At 43.6% G+C, this 16,816-nt stretch overlaps 1 protein-coding gene and 1 long non-coding RNA gene across 11 annotated transcripts in view; one reads left to right on the top strand and one right to left on the bottom strand.

Moving 5' to 3' along the window:
* The window catches only part of TYW3 (tRNA-yW synthesizing protein 3 homolog), a 62,653-nt gene that overhangs the window by 27,220 nt on the left and 18,617 nt on the right, over positions 1 to 16,816 (bottom strand). Inside the window, exons 1-2 of one of the 10 annotated variants that reach the window (XM_085882002.1) lie at positions 5,901 to 6,268; positions 5,675 to 5,731 (exon numbers count right to left, since the gene is read on the bottom strand). The exons of 2 other annotated variants lie outside the window; for them this stretch is intronic. In XM_085882002.1, coding sequence (XP_085738128.1) covers positions 5,675 to 5,731; positions 5,901 to 6,074 — 231 coding nt within the window. In that variant the 5' untranslated portion in view covers positions 6,075 to 6,268. Of the gene's footprint in view, positions 1 to 5,674; positions 5,732 to 5,792; positions 6,272 to 16,816 lie in introns of those variants that run through there. 7 more of the 10 variants (XM_085882004.1, XM_085881998.1, XM_085881999.1 and 4 more) reach the window with 7 other exon arrangements.
* The window catches only part of LOC147026530 (uncharacterized), a 255,794-nt gene that overhangs the window by 226,906 nt on the left and 12,072 nt on the right, over positions 1 to 16,816 (top strand). The window lies entirely within an intron of this gene.

Here is a 16,816-nt window from a genome sequence, read left to right as displayed (position 1 = left end):
CGACCCGTCCAGGATTGTGCCCAATAGCCCAGGAGACTGCTTCGGCAGCACCGACGCTTTGTACAAAGTGTGGTCCTGATGGAAGGACAGAACAAGCAGATTCGATTTTGGTGAAGGTCCAGATCCAGATCTGACCCGTCAGCGGGATACAAAATGTAAACTGTTAAACATGGTGGAGGTATGCACTCTACCGAGTGGGCATCTAGTTACCTCCACCACCGAAAGTGAAGGAGGTTATGTTTTCACCCCTTTCTGTCTATTTGTTGGGTAGTCAATCTATTGAGATTTAATTGAAAATTTTCTACCCTTATTGTCAGTATTTCCGTCAATATGTTTGTCTGTCTGTCTATTCGGTCCAGTGCTCCGTTAATACAATGGCGATTTCGATGAAACTTGGTTGGTAGGTTCATACATGACCTAGTTGTGTGCAAATAAGAACCGTTGCTATGGACACCACCGTTGCCTAGCAACGGGACTTTGAAATTTTTGAAAAAATCATAAAAAATTAATTTTTTCGAAAATCAAAAATCGGGCCATGAGCGACTGTGGGCAGCACATTCAGCCATATTGTCAAAAATTTCCAGCCGGATCCTATGAAAACTGTCGGAGAAGATAGACTTTGAATGAACCCTGGTCGAAAACAATAAAAAACGAAGTTCGTTATATCTCAGAGACTATGAGTCAGATATCCATGAAACTGGTATGGTAGGTTCATGGTATGTGGTAGTTATGTTTGAGAAAGAAGCGTTGCTATGGACCCCTCCGTTGCCTAGCAACGGCTGAAAACCTCTAAATGTGGGGGTATTTTAACGAAAAAACAATCTGCAGCATTAACCCTTGAAGCTAGAATCATGAATTTTCTTGTGCTTAATCCTCAGGTCATTCCCCATCGAACGGGCCCCATCGCGTCAGGGTCTATTGGGTAGTCGACTACCCATATCTGCCTACCGGCTTGTTTGTTTGTCTGTTTGTGTGCAGAATATCTCAAAAAGTTGTGGACGGATCTGGATGAAATTTGGACAGATTGGGTGTGTGACAAGGATGAACTGATTAGATTTTGGTGAAGATCCTGATCCGACTACTAGAATTTCTTGAAGCGATTCTTCACCATTGAGAGATGGGGTAAAAAATTACATATAGCATGATATCTCAAAAAATTATGAACGGATCTGGATTAAACTGGGTGGACAGGTTGGGTGTGTCGCAAGGACGAATTGATTTAATTTTGGTGAAGATCTGAATCCGGATCTGGATACGAGAATTATTTAATTCATAAAGTGATTCTTCACCATTGAGAGATAGGGACAAAACGATACATAGCATGATATTTAAAAAATGAATTGGGCCCGATATGTTCTCGTGGATCAGGCATTACATGGCGGAGGTATGTGCTCTTCCGAGTGTCCTGATTCATAGTGTAATGCAGATGTAAAAGACAGCCTTATGGCCCAATCCGAAGGACTCCACCACGTTGGTAGTAATCTGGGAGCTAACAGAGATTTGTATTACATCTCGAGTACAAAAGGTTTGAGAGCTAAACTCATCAGATGGTGGGATGGGGACCTCCGAATGACCATTAAGTTTTCCAATTGGTGCATTAAGTTTGGGGGCGCTGCTTGATGTTTAATCGATGTACTCAAAAATGTAATATCAAATGTAATCGATGTACTCAAAAATGTAACAAAAATGTCATATCCCCAAAAGTCAGTTTAAATTACATTTTTGAGTACATCGATCAAACTGGTGCCAAAAGTTTCATCTTGGCACTGTGATTACAGATTTGTTATTCTTAAGTGACGAATTTGGTGCAAAACGTATTGAGAACGGCCAAAAGAGGGCTCTATTTTTTTAGCACATTTAAAACACATCTCAAGTACATCAATGAAACTTTGTGGAAATATTATTTTGACCTTACTGATGAAGGACCAGTAGTTTTTAAGTGACCCCTTTGATGCAAAACCCATTTAAGAAAGGGTCACAGGCAAATACCTGTTTCCAGGAAATCAAGATCAATAGAGAGCAGGTCATGGTGAAGCAAAGATCATTTCATATCGAATATTTATATTGTTCCTTGTAATTTAAACCAGTAAAATGTGTAAGATTCCATCAGATATCAAATTTTGCATTACATTCTGAATTTAAAGAAAATTATGGTAAATCATGGTTGAAATCGTATTTATGTTGTCTGGTAACATGATAAGAACATGTATACTTTTAAGACATGAAAGATTTAAAACAATAAGAACGCCTTAAAATTTGAATTGATAGAATAGAACAACAACAAAAAAAAAACTATCAATTTAACTTTTCTATCAACTACGTATATTTCGATGATAAAATCAAGTGTGACGTGTGGATCTGACATCAGTACATAAAAGGAGCATCAGTGATCAGTAAAAGTAATTCGACCTGGCATTTTCCCAACACATTCAGTGCATATGGAACAAGCATTATGAATCATGGAAAATTAAACAGTTTTTCTAGTCTGTTTCATGCTTTTTTGGCAAGAGGGCATCCAATAAGTAGCTGTTGTGGTAAAACATTTGCAGTCATGCGCCGCTTAACGACGTTCCGGGCAACAACGGATCGCATATACGACGGATCTGCCAGCTCTGAAAAAAAAAAAAATGAAAAAAAAAATGTGGCTGAAAAATTCCTATCGCCGAGTGATGTCGCCGACATAGCGCTGCCAGTCGTATAAAAATAGCACATACAATTATGTACCTTGTACAGTACATAATACTTCATAATGATAATAAACAACGACAGTGTGGCCCTGTTACAATGCGATCGTTGAGGTCCATAAAATGTCATCGCGAAAAAAGCAGAGTCGTGCTAAATCGGGATTCAAGGAAATCGGCTTTCAAACTGAACCAATGTTTCCACGTTTACCTTCGAGCAAGTAAATTACCTTTGAATTGAAGAATTCCGCGAATAAATCGTTGTTACAGTCGAAATTAAAACACAAATTTATTTTTGGTGAAGCTTTTCATGTTGTTAAAACAATCGCACCGTTTCGAAAAAATAAAAAAAAAAATATATATATATATATATATATATATATATATATATATATATATATATATATATATATATATATATATATAAAAATATATATCACAATTGACAGGTGCTCGTTTCTTCATTTCTAAATTATAACATCGATGCAATGATTAGGTATTTATAAAATTCAAATGCTAATTATTCACTTTTCTATAATCAATGCGAGAGGAGATTGTAAGCTGCTGCTAACAACACCGATGGCCGTCATGAACTGCACAAAGGTAAAACAAACGTGTCTTCCGTCTCTCTTGGATGTGTGTTACAATTGCCGACAGTAACATGCTGTACAGGTTTGTATCCGAGGACCAATAGGCTACACTATATAGCCTAGGTGTCTAGGTTTGTGTGAGTACGATATTCGAAAACGAAAAAAAAAAAATGATGTTCGCACAACGACGACGTAGCTTAATGACGCGTTTCTCAGAACTAAACCCCGTCGTTAAGTGGTGCATGACTGTATTTAATTATATGTTGCAACAGGACACTAACATGCCTATGTTCAAGTGGTTATGCTCTTTGGAAGCCAAACTTTTGTCATGTGTCAACTATGACTACCTTTTGATATCCATAATCCATATCATGCTAAATTTTAAAATTATATCAATCTATCGCTAAAACTTACAAGACAAAACATCAAAACTGCTGATGAGTCACTGTCACATGCGTATTGTTAGACAAAAGTTCTATTCCTATACTGTGAATATGTCTATAATCATGAGTTCACTCGTATTTATTAGTATTGGTATAATTATGGTTTCAGCTTTCGGGAAGTTGCTCCCCTTTGAACCAAACAGGTTTGTAATGGTCATCGACTCACTGCCAGCCATTTTCTTCAGTGGGATTCTGCTCGAAATGATTTTGATCTGTTCTTTCTCACATGTTGGCAACAAAGGAAGCACGCTTAATGTGAGTATTGAGCTCATCTTCGCAAGGTGGTCGTCACTTGCATCCATGCCCCTCAAATTGGCTGGAAGGTTTTTTTCCCCCATTTCCCTTTGGTCCGTATGTCTTCATGGACTTCTTGTACGTTAAACATAGCTGGTGTCAAACACTCATTCAGGCTGGTGTTTGCACTATCTTAGTTCCATACATTGTGGCTTTTTAAATGGGTTTTGCACCAAATTCCTCACTTAAGAATAGCACATCTGTAATCACAGTACCAAGACTAGAGGGGGAGCACTCGGCAGAGTGCAAAACCTCCGCCGCCAATACTGCTCGGTCACTCAAGTGAACCTGATATCCTATTCATTCAATTTGACGTCAACAGTGCTCACAGAGTTATAGTTTGCAACTTTCCCTTTTACATACTCAATTCATTCGTCATAACTAGATTCCTTGAGACAGAAATTGATTTTACGTGGGTATATCCACCTGAAGTTCCAAAATCAGCCGCAATTATAATTTTGGCATGTTTTTTTTTGTTGGAAATCACTTATAACATGGAGAAATGCAAAAAAAAAAAAAAAAAAAAAAAAAAAAAAATCGAAATTTTGTTGAAAAAAAAGTTGCAATTTTTTTTATTTTTCTCAAACAATTTTTTTTGGGGGGTGGGGGGGGTTGCAAATCACTTACAACATGTAGAAATGCAAAAACAAAAAAAATTCAAATATTTTTTCAAAATGGCCGCCATAGCGGCCATATTGGATTTTGGACCAAGTCCAAAATCTAATGACATGATCCTTGGACCATACCTAATCCCCCCACCAAGTTTCATCGAAATCCGTTGAGGAGTTTTTCCGTAATACTGTTCACAAACAAACAAAAAAAATAAACCAATGTCACCCGCAGGGTGGCCCGTATCTTGCCAAAAGGTGACCACGTGTGACTTCTTTAAGGTCACACTGAGGTGAACAGAGCTGCTATCCACCAGGAGCGACTCCTTGAGGAATATCTGCCTACAAGAGATTCCGATGAGAATCGTTCTACAGAGTAACCATGAAAAATATGCTTTTGCCTCATAACGTCACCAAATGACGTCATAATGTCTCAAGCTTGACATATCTAGAAAGCACTCATCGAGGTGTTCAATTTGAGGTACTACAAGATATGGTTCCTAAAACTTGAAAATTTGACCTTGGGGTCAAATATGTTTGACCTGAGGCGCTAACCATGAAGGTCAAGGCCAATCGCCACCAAAAATTAATCAGCTGAGCGCCAGACCATGAACTATATTCCCATGAAGTTTGAAGACGATCCGATCAGAATTACTCAAAAAATAAGGGTTTCGTCGACTCCCCCGATTTGCGCCAAAGTGACCTTTGACCTTCAAAATTTTATGCGCTGAAAGGGACCTCTATAGGCCTCTGATATACGAAGTTACAAAAATTTCCGATGATAACTGTGCTCTGCAGAATTTTTTTATACGTGATTACAGACAAACAAACAAACAAACAAACAAACAAACAAAAAAAACATACAAGCTGACTAACATATCTTGCAAAAACTTCGTTTTGGCAAGATAAAAACAAACAGAAAGGGGTGAAAACAGTAACCTCCGATCTTCGATGGCGGAGGTTAATGAAACTTTTGGCACCAGTTTGATCGATGTACTCAAAAATGTAATTTAAACCGACTTTTGAGGGGGGGGGGTACTTCAAACATCGCCCCCTACTTGATGCACCAAATTCCTCACTTCAGAATGGTCATTCGGAGGTCCCCATGCCACCATCTGAGGGGGAAGTAACCCAGACAACAGAGATCAATAACGAGCAAGGTGCCATCCCACAAACCTTCATCCCACGAGTGAGTTTCATCGAGCAACACACGAACAAAATGACCATTCGATTTGGAAGTCGACGAAACGAGGGAAGGGGGGAAAGAACGAGCATCGAACCCACCGATTCAATCAAGAGTGTGCGTCCCGAACAAGAGCTCGTGCAGAAGAAGTTGTTGTTGCCATCGAGTTCCTGCAACACGGGCACGAGACGCTCGTCCACGGCCCCCTTGCGGCTCAGGTCGGCCTTCCGCAAACACTGCTCTCTCCATTCCTCAAACCGAGCACGCTTTGTCATCGTACAAGATAATTACTGCAGCGAACCAACCCGTCGGTCGAGGAAAGCGTTAAAAAAAAAACCGGTTCCGCTCGTCCTCAGTCTCACACGTTCAAACCCAAAGCCATGATGAACCGTCATCGCCGTCATCGATTACAATGACGTTCACAAACGGCCAAATTTAAACGACGTATTCACCAGATAAAGAAGAACACGTGACGTAAAGAAGACGTTATTACGCGAAGAATATAAAACCCAATGAACGGAAGCACCTCCGTGAAGATCCGAAGGCGCTGGAACGAACTCCACCGTCATGAGCTTCAACCGCTGAACAAAGTCAATCAGTCGCAAATTAATTAATTGTGATATATAATACGGTTTTCATTATACTATCGTGGTCGTTATACGTAAATAAAGGTGGTCTTGTTCAATCGTCAATCGTATGACCATTCCATCGGTATATCCTGTGGTGTAGGCCTAATGTTTCCAATCTATCGATAATTCCAGCAATGTGTGTGTGTGTGTGTGTGCGTGTGTGCGTGTGTGTCTGCGTGTGTGTGTGTGCGTGTGTCTGTGTGCGTGTGTGTGTGTGTCTGCCTGTCTGTGTGTGTGCGTGTGTGTGCGTGTGTCTGTGTCTCTGTGTGTGTATGTGTCTGTGTGTGTGTGTGTGTGTGTGTCTCTGTGTGTGTGTGTCTCTGTGTGTGTGTGTCTCTGTGTGTGTGTATGTGTGTGTGTCTGTGTGTCTCTGTGTGTCTGTGTGTGTGTGTCTGTGTCTGTGTGTCTGTGTGTGTGTCTCTGTCTCTGTGTGTGTGTGTGTGTGTGTCTGTGTCTGTGACCGTTGTTTCTCGACAACCACTGGTCCGATCTAATTGAAACTTGCCAGGTATATTGTTGGGGACCTGAGTACGTGCCTTTTCAAGGTTTGATATTAATTGGACAAGTGCTTCCCAAGTTATGGCCATTTATTTACCAACCAATGACAAGACACGTTGCTGCGTAGGCGTGGCCGATGGGGAAGAGATCCTCAGCCGCGTTCCCCATTACAGGTTACAACGTATGGACTTCCGGATAGTGATGACTTATTGTATTCTAATAATTTCTCGATTTCTTATGCACATTTATAGATAAACACAATGCCCCAATCCAGTCGTCATTTACGAGAGTGAAGGAACGGCCTGTGTGGTTGTTTGAAAGTTTTTTTTTTTTTTTGGTTTGCACGTACAGCCACACACGTACGGGCATACACTAGTATAATCAATGAGACAAACGCTCACATGCTTTTTAACCTCATTTACAGCAACGAAACTGCAAACGGGTCCAACTGAACGTAAATTCCTGCTCTGCAAACTCGACGACACGTTTGTAAACATTTCAGCCATTTGCTTTCGAAGTTTGACCAAGTGTCAGGACTTGTTGAGAAGATGCCCTACAGTCAGGCTCTGATCCGATCCACAGGCACGTGGGATACATTAAAGGACCGAATTGTAAATAACGAACAACATGGAAAACATATCATCGGGTCGTCTGTTGTGACCACAGAAAATATGTCAAACAATGCAACCGCTGCCAAAACAATGTGATATATTATTCAGCAAGTAAAAGCTATTTAACATTCGCTGAACCATCTGGTTTTCATCGTTGGATGGATTATAAAAATATGGAAAAACAAGCAAATACAGTTGAAGTTGTCCACTGATTTCACAAAACTTCCTTCAGTCATTGGAGTTTCATGAGCCACTGATTACTTTCTCTACCACGTTTCTCCTTTTGTTTACTTTCACCGGTCATCTTCATGGTTGACCCTGCAATCCTCTATGTCGTCACAATCCACACACTTGCGTGAGTCTGTGCATGATGATCCATTCTTGCGACACGAGCAGTTGATTTTTACCTTTACAGGAACCCTTACATCTACATTAGACAAGCTCAAGAACAGCAAGAGGAGCTGGCTTGTGAAGACATCTCACGTGCGTAACATGGCCATCGGCATCCATTGGTGTTATCATCCATTGCCCTCGTGGAGGGGAAGCTCTGGTCTCACTTCGATGGATGACTTGTCTCATATTGATATGAAGTTGGCACCATCTATTTGAGGCTTCAGTGTTGATGGTAATTTTTCTCCTTCAAAGCTTTTGGTCTTGAAAAGCTTCCCTCGTAGCTCCAAGACAGTCACACAGGAACTCTTGCTCGAATAAACATTGAACACAAACCTCTCAATGTTGTCAATATCGGTTTCCTCAGCCCCTCCTTACTACCACCCCTACCCACTATCCCCTACCCTTCTCTCTCTCTCTCTCTCTCTCTCTCTCTCTCTCTCTCTCTCTCTCTCTCTCTCTCTCTCTCTCTCTCTCTCTCTCTCTCTCTCTCTCTCTCTCTCTCTCTCTCTCTCTCTCTCTCTCTCTCTCGCATAACCTGTGGTTTGTCCTTTACATTGTATTTGGTTAGAATATGGACCAGTTATTTGAAGTATTTTGTAACTGAGTCTTCTGATGCACAACGTGCCCGAACCTCAGATAAGCTTGATGGTTTTACCATGCGCAGCTCAAGTCAACTGCTAATAACCTTGTAGAACCATTGCACGACACTTGTCATCTTTCTGGCGCTTTCCGAGATGAACAGCATAATCTGTAGCCATGGTCAATACCGCAGTCCTTGTGTAGCCTACCCTACTGCAGCAAGACCTTTAACAGGTGCAAACAGCTTGGACTCTTCGATGTAACAGAATGTATATAGTGTTCCTTATGTGAGCCAATAAATGAAGCCTCACTTCTGCTTGAGCCAAAGACTTGTGCACGGTCGATGTTGTTACATGATGCCAGATAAGCGAACCAAATGCCGCTATTGAAGTCCTAAAGCCTCCTGGACTCAGGAATTTGAAGGCATCGAATGCTGCTGATGCATGGGCTAAGTGGGCTGCAAGATTCTCCAACTACTTCAAGGCTGCTGAGCTCAAGAAAAAAGATGCTGATGTGCAGGTCGCCATTTTGCTAGAATTGGCGGGACGCTCCGTGGCTATTCACAAGACGTTTACCTTTGCCGAGGGTGACAATGTGAATGATTATGAGTTTGTGCTGCGGAAGTTCATGGATTACTGTAGACCAACGTAAAACGTTGTGTACGAGAGGTATCGTTTTTGGAAACGTGACCAGGAAAGGGTGATACGATCGACCGATGGCCCATTGAACTCAGAACGCAAGCAGCCATGTGCGAGTTCGGACCCCAATAATAACTCATGATTCGAGATAAGATTGTGTTTGGTGTGCAAGACGAGAGATCGAAGGAGAGACTTCTTCGCGAAGGTGAGGGCATGCTGCAGAAAGCTTTGGACATATGCCATGCCATTAAATCAAGCAGGCAGCAGCTCGGTGGCACAAAGGGTGCCAAGCAAGTCTATGCAGTGGATCAAGAGAGGCAACAACAGCACACCACCTTTCCCAAGCAAGCCAAGGCCAAGCCTGCAGCCAGAGCCATGACAGGAGCTACAAAAAAGTGACAGGAAAGCCTTACTCAGCCTGTGTGCGAGTACTGTGGCAAGAAGCACAGTTCTGGGCCGCACAGGTGTCCAGCATTTGGCAAAACGTGTGCCAAGTGTGGAGGCAAGAATTATTGGGCTGCTGTATGTAAGGGTGGAGGCACAAGAAGGGTATGTCTTCCGGATGCAGATCTCGAGCAAGGTACTGAAGAGTTTCTGGTCATAGATTCGGTGCTCATCGGTAATTTGGATGATGAAGTCACCCGGCCTGTGGGCAGGTGGCAAGAACAGCTTACAGTTGGCGAGAGTGTAGTGAACACCAAGCTCTATGCAGGTGCCCAGGCAAACGTAATCTCGCTTGCTACCTTGACTATTGCAATGCCTGAGCACACCATAACACCCACCAACATCATTCTCACTGCTTTTGGTGATGGCAAGATTCAGCCATTAGGTACAACAGTGATTCCCTGCAAGCACAAAGGGCAGGACTGGAGAATCAAATTCTATGTAACTGAGAAAACCACTGTTCCCATACTAGAGCAAAACACATGTGAGAAGCAGACTGCTGTGTGTTGGTGACCGCATTGTGATCCCGAGCTCACTGAAGAGTGAGATGCTGGCTCTGCTACATGAGTCACATGGGAGCTGAGAAAAAGAAAGCCATGGCCGCTGGTGCTCTGTTTGGGCCCAACATGACTGCAGACATTGAACAGACAGTGGTCAACTGTGCAGTTTGCCTCAGCAATAGGAATGCACCACCCAAGGAGCCGTTGAGACCACACCCCATACCTGAGCTTGAGTGGGAGAAGGTGGTAGCCGATGTCCTCACATATCAAAGCAAAGACGATCTCCTGGTGGTTTATTACTATAGCAAGTATCCGGAAGTGATGGAGATCGAGGACAAGACTGCCACCATGATCATCATTAAGATGAAGAAGGTCTTCACACGTCTTGGTATTCCAGAAGAGCTCATGAGCGATAATATGCCGTTTGACAGCCAAGAGTTCAGGCGGTTCACGCGAAACTGGGGAATCAAACAGTTGACATCCAGTCCTGGATTTGCCCAGTCCAATGGTCAAAGTGAACGTTTTATCCAAACCATCAAGAGGATGATGAAGAAAGCTGATGGCGACATTTACCTGGTACTTCTGGGGTACGAAAACACCCCTGTCACAGGTACATCATTCTCGGACTCTGAGATCAATGAGCAGAACTCTGAGATCCAAGATACGAGTCACCAAGCAGCTGCTCAAACCAGCAATAATAGATCCCAGAGCACAGTTGATGCAACAGAAGCTGAAACAGAGAGTCTATCATGAAAGATCAGCAAAATCGCTGGCTAACCTGCAGCTGGGTGACACTGTTCACATCAGTAGGAAGAACACCTGGCAGCCAGCCATCGTTACCGAAATGTATTCACACCCCAGATCATACTGGGTTGACAACGTCATCAGGAGTGGATTACGCATGAACAGATGTCATCTATTAAGAATGAATGAGCCACCACCAGTTCTCATGACCCCTGAAGATGATGTCATGACCCCTCATGAGCAATAACTTGCTGCGGCGAGCAATATGAGCACTACCACTCATGAAGACATGAAGAGTGGAGCGGGTATTCCACAACCAGCTACACCTATGAGACAACATTACACACCCGACTGCACGCACACTGCAACACACATGCGTCCAACCGTGCAGCATACGAGACGAGGACGTAAAATTGTTAAGCCTCAAAAATATACAGATTTTGTTTGTTAAATCCATAAACTTCTTGTAAACTGGCATTGATGACCATTGCAGACTTGTACTGATATACCTGACATAGGAAGTTGGTTAAACTTTCATTCAAACTTGGTTTCTGGTGGCACTGTAAGCCAATAAGTAGTTTAACATGTTGCTAAAGCTTTGTGGATGCTGATTGTTCAGTTGACAACACTTTGACAATGTATGATCCTACTCTTCATTAAGAAGGGAGGTGTACCAGAATGTATATAGAGTTCCTTATGTGAGCCAATAAATGAAGCGTCACTTCCGCTTGAACCAGAGATGTGTGCATGGTCGATGCTGTTATATTCCAGCTGTGACAGAACCGATTCAGGATCAGATCTGGAACAATCAACAAAAACTCTGCAATCAACTCTATCAACAAGGGTACTCACTGGTACAGCATACTGGCTATCTTTCTTTGCTGCCTGGTATGCTATTGTAAGCACAGAAGGTGAGTATGAGCATATTGGTGCCTGTTTAGAGGATGGGTCAGGTGAGGTCAGGAAAGGGAGCATGCGCCAGAGCAGCACATCACTGCGTCCACTTTCCGCTGGTACTCCAGGGGCCTCCGTCTGGCCATCTCCCAGCATCCCCATCTCCTTGAGATGCTGCTCAACCTGCTGCAATCACGAGGAACGTGGGCGGCCCATTGACCTCCTCCACTCACGAGGCTCCCTCGTTGAGAGAATCTGGTGAGCAGGATCAGTGTACGGAAAACGAGTCACATGTCCATACAGCTGCAGCTGACGCTCATGGATTATGCAGGAAACAAAGCTCATTTGAGTCTTTATGGACTGGAGTCTCTCTCAGCAACAGCTCGTTAGACACAAAAGTCCAACCAGCGATAGCCAAGCATTCCCAGAAGAGACCTGGTACAAAAGCAATTAAGTCTCCATCTCAGATCCCTGGTCAGAGTCCAAGTCTCACATCCGTAGAGCAAGATTGGAAGCAGCAATGACCTGAAGACTCGGACTTTCGTCCTCCTGCACAGGTACCGACAGTGTCAGACCACATGATCCAGTGAATCAATGACTTTCCAGGCCCGACCCAGATGTTTGTTGACCTCTGGCTCACAGCCAGCAGAGACATGAATATCACTGCCAAGATAAGTGAATTTCTCCGTGACCTCAACATCCTCGCCAGAAACAGGTACAGACAAGATAGCAGCATCCAAGATGTCATTGAAAGCCTGGATCTTAGGTTTGACCCAGGAAACCTGTAATCTCGGTGGCTTGGACTCCTCATTCAGCACCTCACAGGCCGCCAAAAGGATTTCCAGAGTCTCCGCAAAGATGACTGCATCATCTGCGAAATCAAGGTCAGAGACCTTGACATTCCTAAACGACGTACTGCAACTTGATCTCTCCAACATCCTCCCCAGAATCCAGTCCATACAAGCGTTGAAAAGTGTAGGAGCAAGTACACACCAATGACGAACTCCAGTGACAGCTGGAAATAAGTTGGAGATGGTACCACCACATCTCACAGCACTCCCAGTACCAGTTTCGTTCAGACATCAGATTGATCAGTTTTGGTGGCACCCAACGAAGACTAAGAATCCTCCAGAGGGCATCCCGATTCACTGAATCAAATGCTTTGCAGAGATCAACATAGGCTGCAAGCAGCCCCTGACGAAACTCTCATCTGCATTCGGTGAGGACCCGAAGGGCAAGGATACGGTCAATCATTGACCACTTTGATATAAAGCCTGACTGCTCTGGGCGCTGGTGCTCAAGCAGATGGTGGTGAACCCGATCAAGAATTATCTGAGCAAAGACCTTGCCTGGCACTGAGAGCAGCGTCACCCCTCTGAAGTTGTTGCAGTTCTGGCGATCACCATTCCGTTTCCAGAGAGGGACAACAAGGCCCCTCTTCCAGTCAGTTGGGATGATGCCTGTGTTCCAGGCAGAGCTCAGAACTGCATGCAATGACATGAGAAAAGCATTTCCAGCAGCCCTGAGATGTTCAGCATGGATGCCACTTATTCCAGGAGCTTGAACCCATTTCAACCGGTTCACTGCAGCATGTGTTTCCACAAACAAATGTGGATCACAATTGAATGGTCGGTCAGCAATCAGGATAGTAACACCCACGTCATCCAACTCAACAGCTGATGGATCAGCCTGGTACCATCAGCCATTCAAAGGAACCAGCCCAGTGGGCCTTCACTTCTGACTCCTCTCTCAAGAGCCCTTCACCCTGCACTCGAACTGCAGTACACCGAGGGATGGGCTTGGAGGAACGCAATGCACAAATTCCTCTGTAAGCAGGAAATGAGAATCACTTGATGGCGGGTGATGCTCTCCTCCTTCACAGATCACAGATTTCTCGCACATCGGCTTCCTTGTCCACCCTCAGCGCATGGACATTTTATGCCTCAACCCCCTGAACAGCTGAGCTCTGCAATTAAGCCTTGCCCTGTGGCTCTGTTCAATGGTATCCAGTGTCCCTTGAGAGACAAAATTCTTCTTCACCCTACGGTGAGTTCCAAGATATCTACCATCAAGGTGGGAAACATCAAGGAGAGTGGTCTTGAAGGTACTCCACAACTCTTCAGGATGGCACAAAGTATTTAGACCCTCCAAATCCCCACTCAGCCTGTTCACAAACTCCTCAGCTACCCTCTTATCCTTGAGCTTTCCAACATCCAGCCTAGGCTGCGATGGTACCATTCTCCCAGATTTAAGCTGCAACTTCAGAGTTGCTACCACAAGCCTATGGTCGGTATTGAGGAATTGAGCACTCCGGTAGACCCTGCAGTTCTGGATCATCCTCCAGTGACCATCAACGAGCACATAGTCAATTTCCTTTGCCACACCTCCAGCATTAGAATACCAAGTTCAGCGATGAGCCTGTGTCTGCTGAAACCATAAACCAGCCACCCTAAGTCCATGACTTCTTGAAAAGTCAAGGAACTTAGTGCTATTCTGGTTCACATTTTCAGACCCATGGGGACCAACACCTGTCAGTTCCAGTCGATGCATTAAAATCCCCGTGACTAGAAGTGTATCTCTCCTGGAGCACTGATCAACCACAGACTCGAGCGTGGCGGAGAATGTGTCCTTCACAGTGAGATCACTCACCTCAGTCAGAGCATATATAGAGACCAGGGAAACGACACCTAAGGAGTGACGAATCCTTAGTCTCATAATACGATTATTGACCGGTGTTACCTCAATTATCATTGGAGTCAGATTGTTGGACACAGCTACAGTGACTCCTTGGGCATGATAACCATCAGAGTGACCAGAGCAATAGTAGGTGTAACCACCCGCCATGATCTCACCACTATCTGGTCTCCGAACCTCAGAGAGTGCTGCAGTACCGATGGTCAAACTCTTGAGCTCAGATAATAAAAGAGAAAGGTAATCATCCTCTCTTAGGGATAGGAATTCCAGGCACCCACCTGAAGGGACTGCCTCAAGTTAGCCTAAGGAGACCGCCGTCTGGTGGACAACACCTCAGTATCACTCTGACACACACTACCACAATCTGACCCAGATGGGGTAAGCTGAAAATGGTGTGGATGGGAAAATGGTGTGGATGGGAAAATGGGGTGGAAAAATATTGAGGATGGAGTTAGCTGAAAATACAAATAAAAATAACGGTTACATAAAATTCAGGTTTTAATACGTGGCATTTTGAGCTTCCATCGATTTAAAATTTTAAGAGTCTTCTCAACAGCGTGTGCTATGGAGCTTTCCTTGCAAGTATATTTCACATATTTTCCGAGCAGATTGCCATGAAAAAGTAGGAATAAATATATTTTTAGACGTATCAAAATTTAATTTCCTGCGGAGGCTTGAGTCGCTGACGTGAGTCACAGCCTAGTATAAATGTGGCGGCAAGTGTCATTAAGTACCCGGGTGAGTCATCTTCCTGATGAGGCTAAGCCTTTCCAAACCTGTCACCTCCACTCACACCCACTTCAGCCCTGATGATCACTGCTGCCTTGACTCTCACACTCTAAAAATTCACTTGGACATGAGAAAGCAAAAAAAAAATCAAAAAATCAAAGTTTTCATTCAAACAGGTCTCTGATATGAATGGCTGTCGAGGATGCAGAGCTGGATGTCATTTTAAGGATATAAAAGAAATGTCAAAATCACGTACTGTCCTTCCTTGGCATACCAGAATTCCTATACACCTGCGAGTCCTTCTTCTGCAGATTGATGGAGTACTGCTCTCCCCGCTAGGCTGTCATCCCTGCCTTACACTTTTCTCAAATGGATGCTGTGGAAACCAAGGCCTTCACGATCATTGGAATCTCCAGTGATGAAGCTGACTCTATGGGCTTATCACTTCACCATCGCAGAATGGTCGGAGGTCTCTCTGTCTTTTGCCACCTCGTCTCTGGTCTTGCACCCTCTGCTCTTTCCATGCCTTCCCCCCCTCCCCTCCCCCCAGATATATGCAAAGTGAAATCCTCTTCTCATGAAACTCCAAAAATTCAGGATTACTGCTGACCTCCACACATTTGTTCCACTCCTTTCCCCACCTATGGAACCAACTTCCACATTCTCTTCAATATTAATCTTCCCTCCAGGTCTTCAAGATATCTCTTCACCACCATCTCAGATCATCCCTCATCCAAAACCATGACCTTTTCCACCCTCGTTCACTGCTGACAACATATTTCACTCAAACGATGAGGAATCTTTATTTCAAATGATTCCCAGCACCCTCTCCAGCCCACCTGTTTCCAAGTTTCCAGGTTTTCCTTCCTGTGAGCTTGCTTCTGCATTCATCTTCTCCACCCCATACGTCCTCCCCTTCACCTAATTCCTCACCACACACATTATGTCAAAGTCTATCTCTATTTTATCCCTCAACCCTGCTGTTCGTGTGCTTCCCCCTCTCTTTCTACTGTTCCTTCTTTATCCATTCTGTGCTCTTGCTGCTTGAAGAGCCTCAACTTTGCATACCAAAAAAGCAGCATCAATTCGTGACAATTGAATCTTCTGCAACATTAATTATTTCATGACTTGAAAAATTGCTAACGGAAGTTTATCTGTATGGAGCCTTACTCAACCACAGTGTTCTGTGGAAATTGAAATGAAGTAAGAGTGCTGGGAATCATTTGGAAGAAAGCATCTTCGTCGTTTGAGCCTGACTGAAGTGCCAGGATATTTGCCAATGTCACATTTGTCTTTGAAATCTCCTTTGATTCAGAGCTTTGGAAATTGTCCTCATCAACCACCATCTGCGATGCAAGTAATGGCATATGCAAGTTAAAAACAAAATTACTTTTATCTTAAAGGGTCGATAGGGGCAGGTCACCAAGAGTTTAATAAATGTTTTTGAGTAAAATCAAAACATTTACAGCAGAATGTTAGCCTAACAGGGCAATTCAACTCTCAAAAGTGTCTTCAATTTGTGAACGATTGTAATGAGCATCATCATCAAGCATCAAAATGCCAATTTCATATATAACTGAACTTCCTTCTCTCATCCCCAAAGGGACAATGTATTTCACACCACACAGCTTCTCGAGCAACTCAATGATGGGGTTATTGTCGCC

Source organism: Eptatretus burgeri, chromosome 5 (genome assembly GCF_056783735.1).
Source record: "Eptatretus burgeri isolate ZD-2024b chromosome 5, Ebu_testis_v1, whole genome shotgun sequence".
Classification (NCBI taxonomy): Eukaryota; Metazoa; Chordata; class Myxini; order Myxiniformes; family Myxinidae; genus Eptatretus; species Eptatretus burgeri.
The sequence above is the reverse complement of the archived record's forward strand: the minus strand, read 5'-3'. Positions and strand labels throughout refer to the sequence as shown.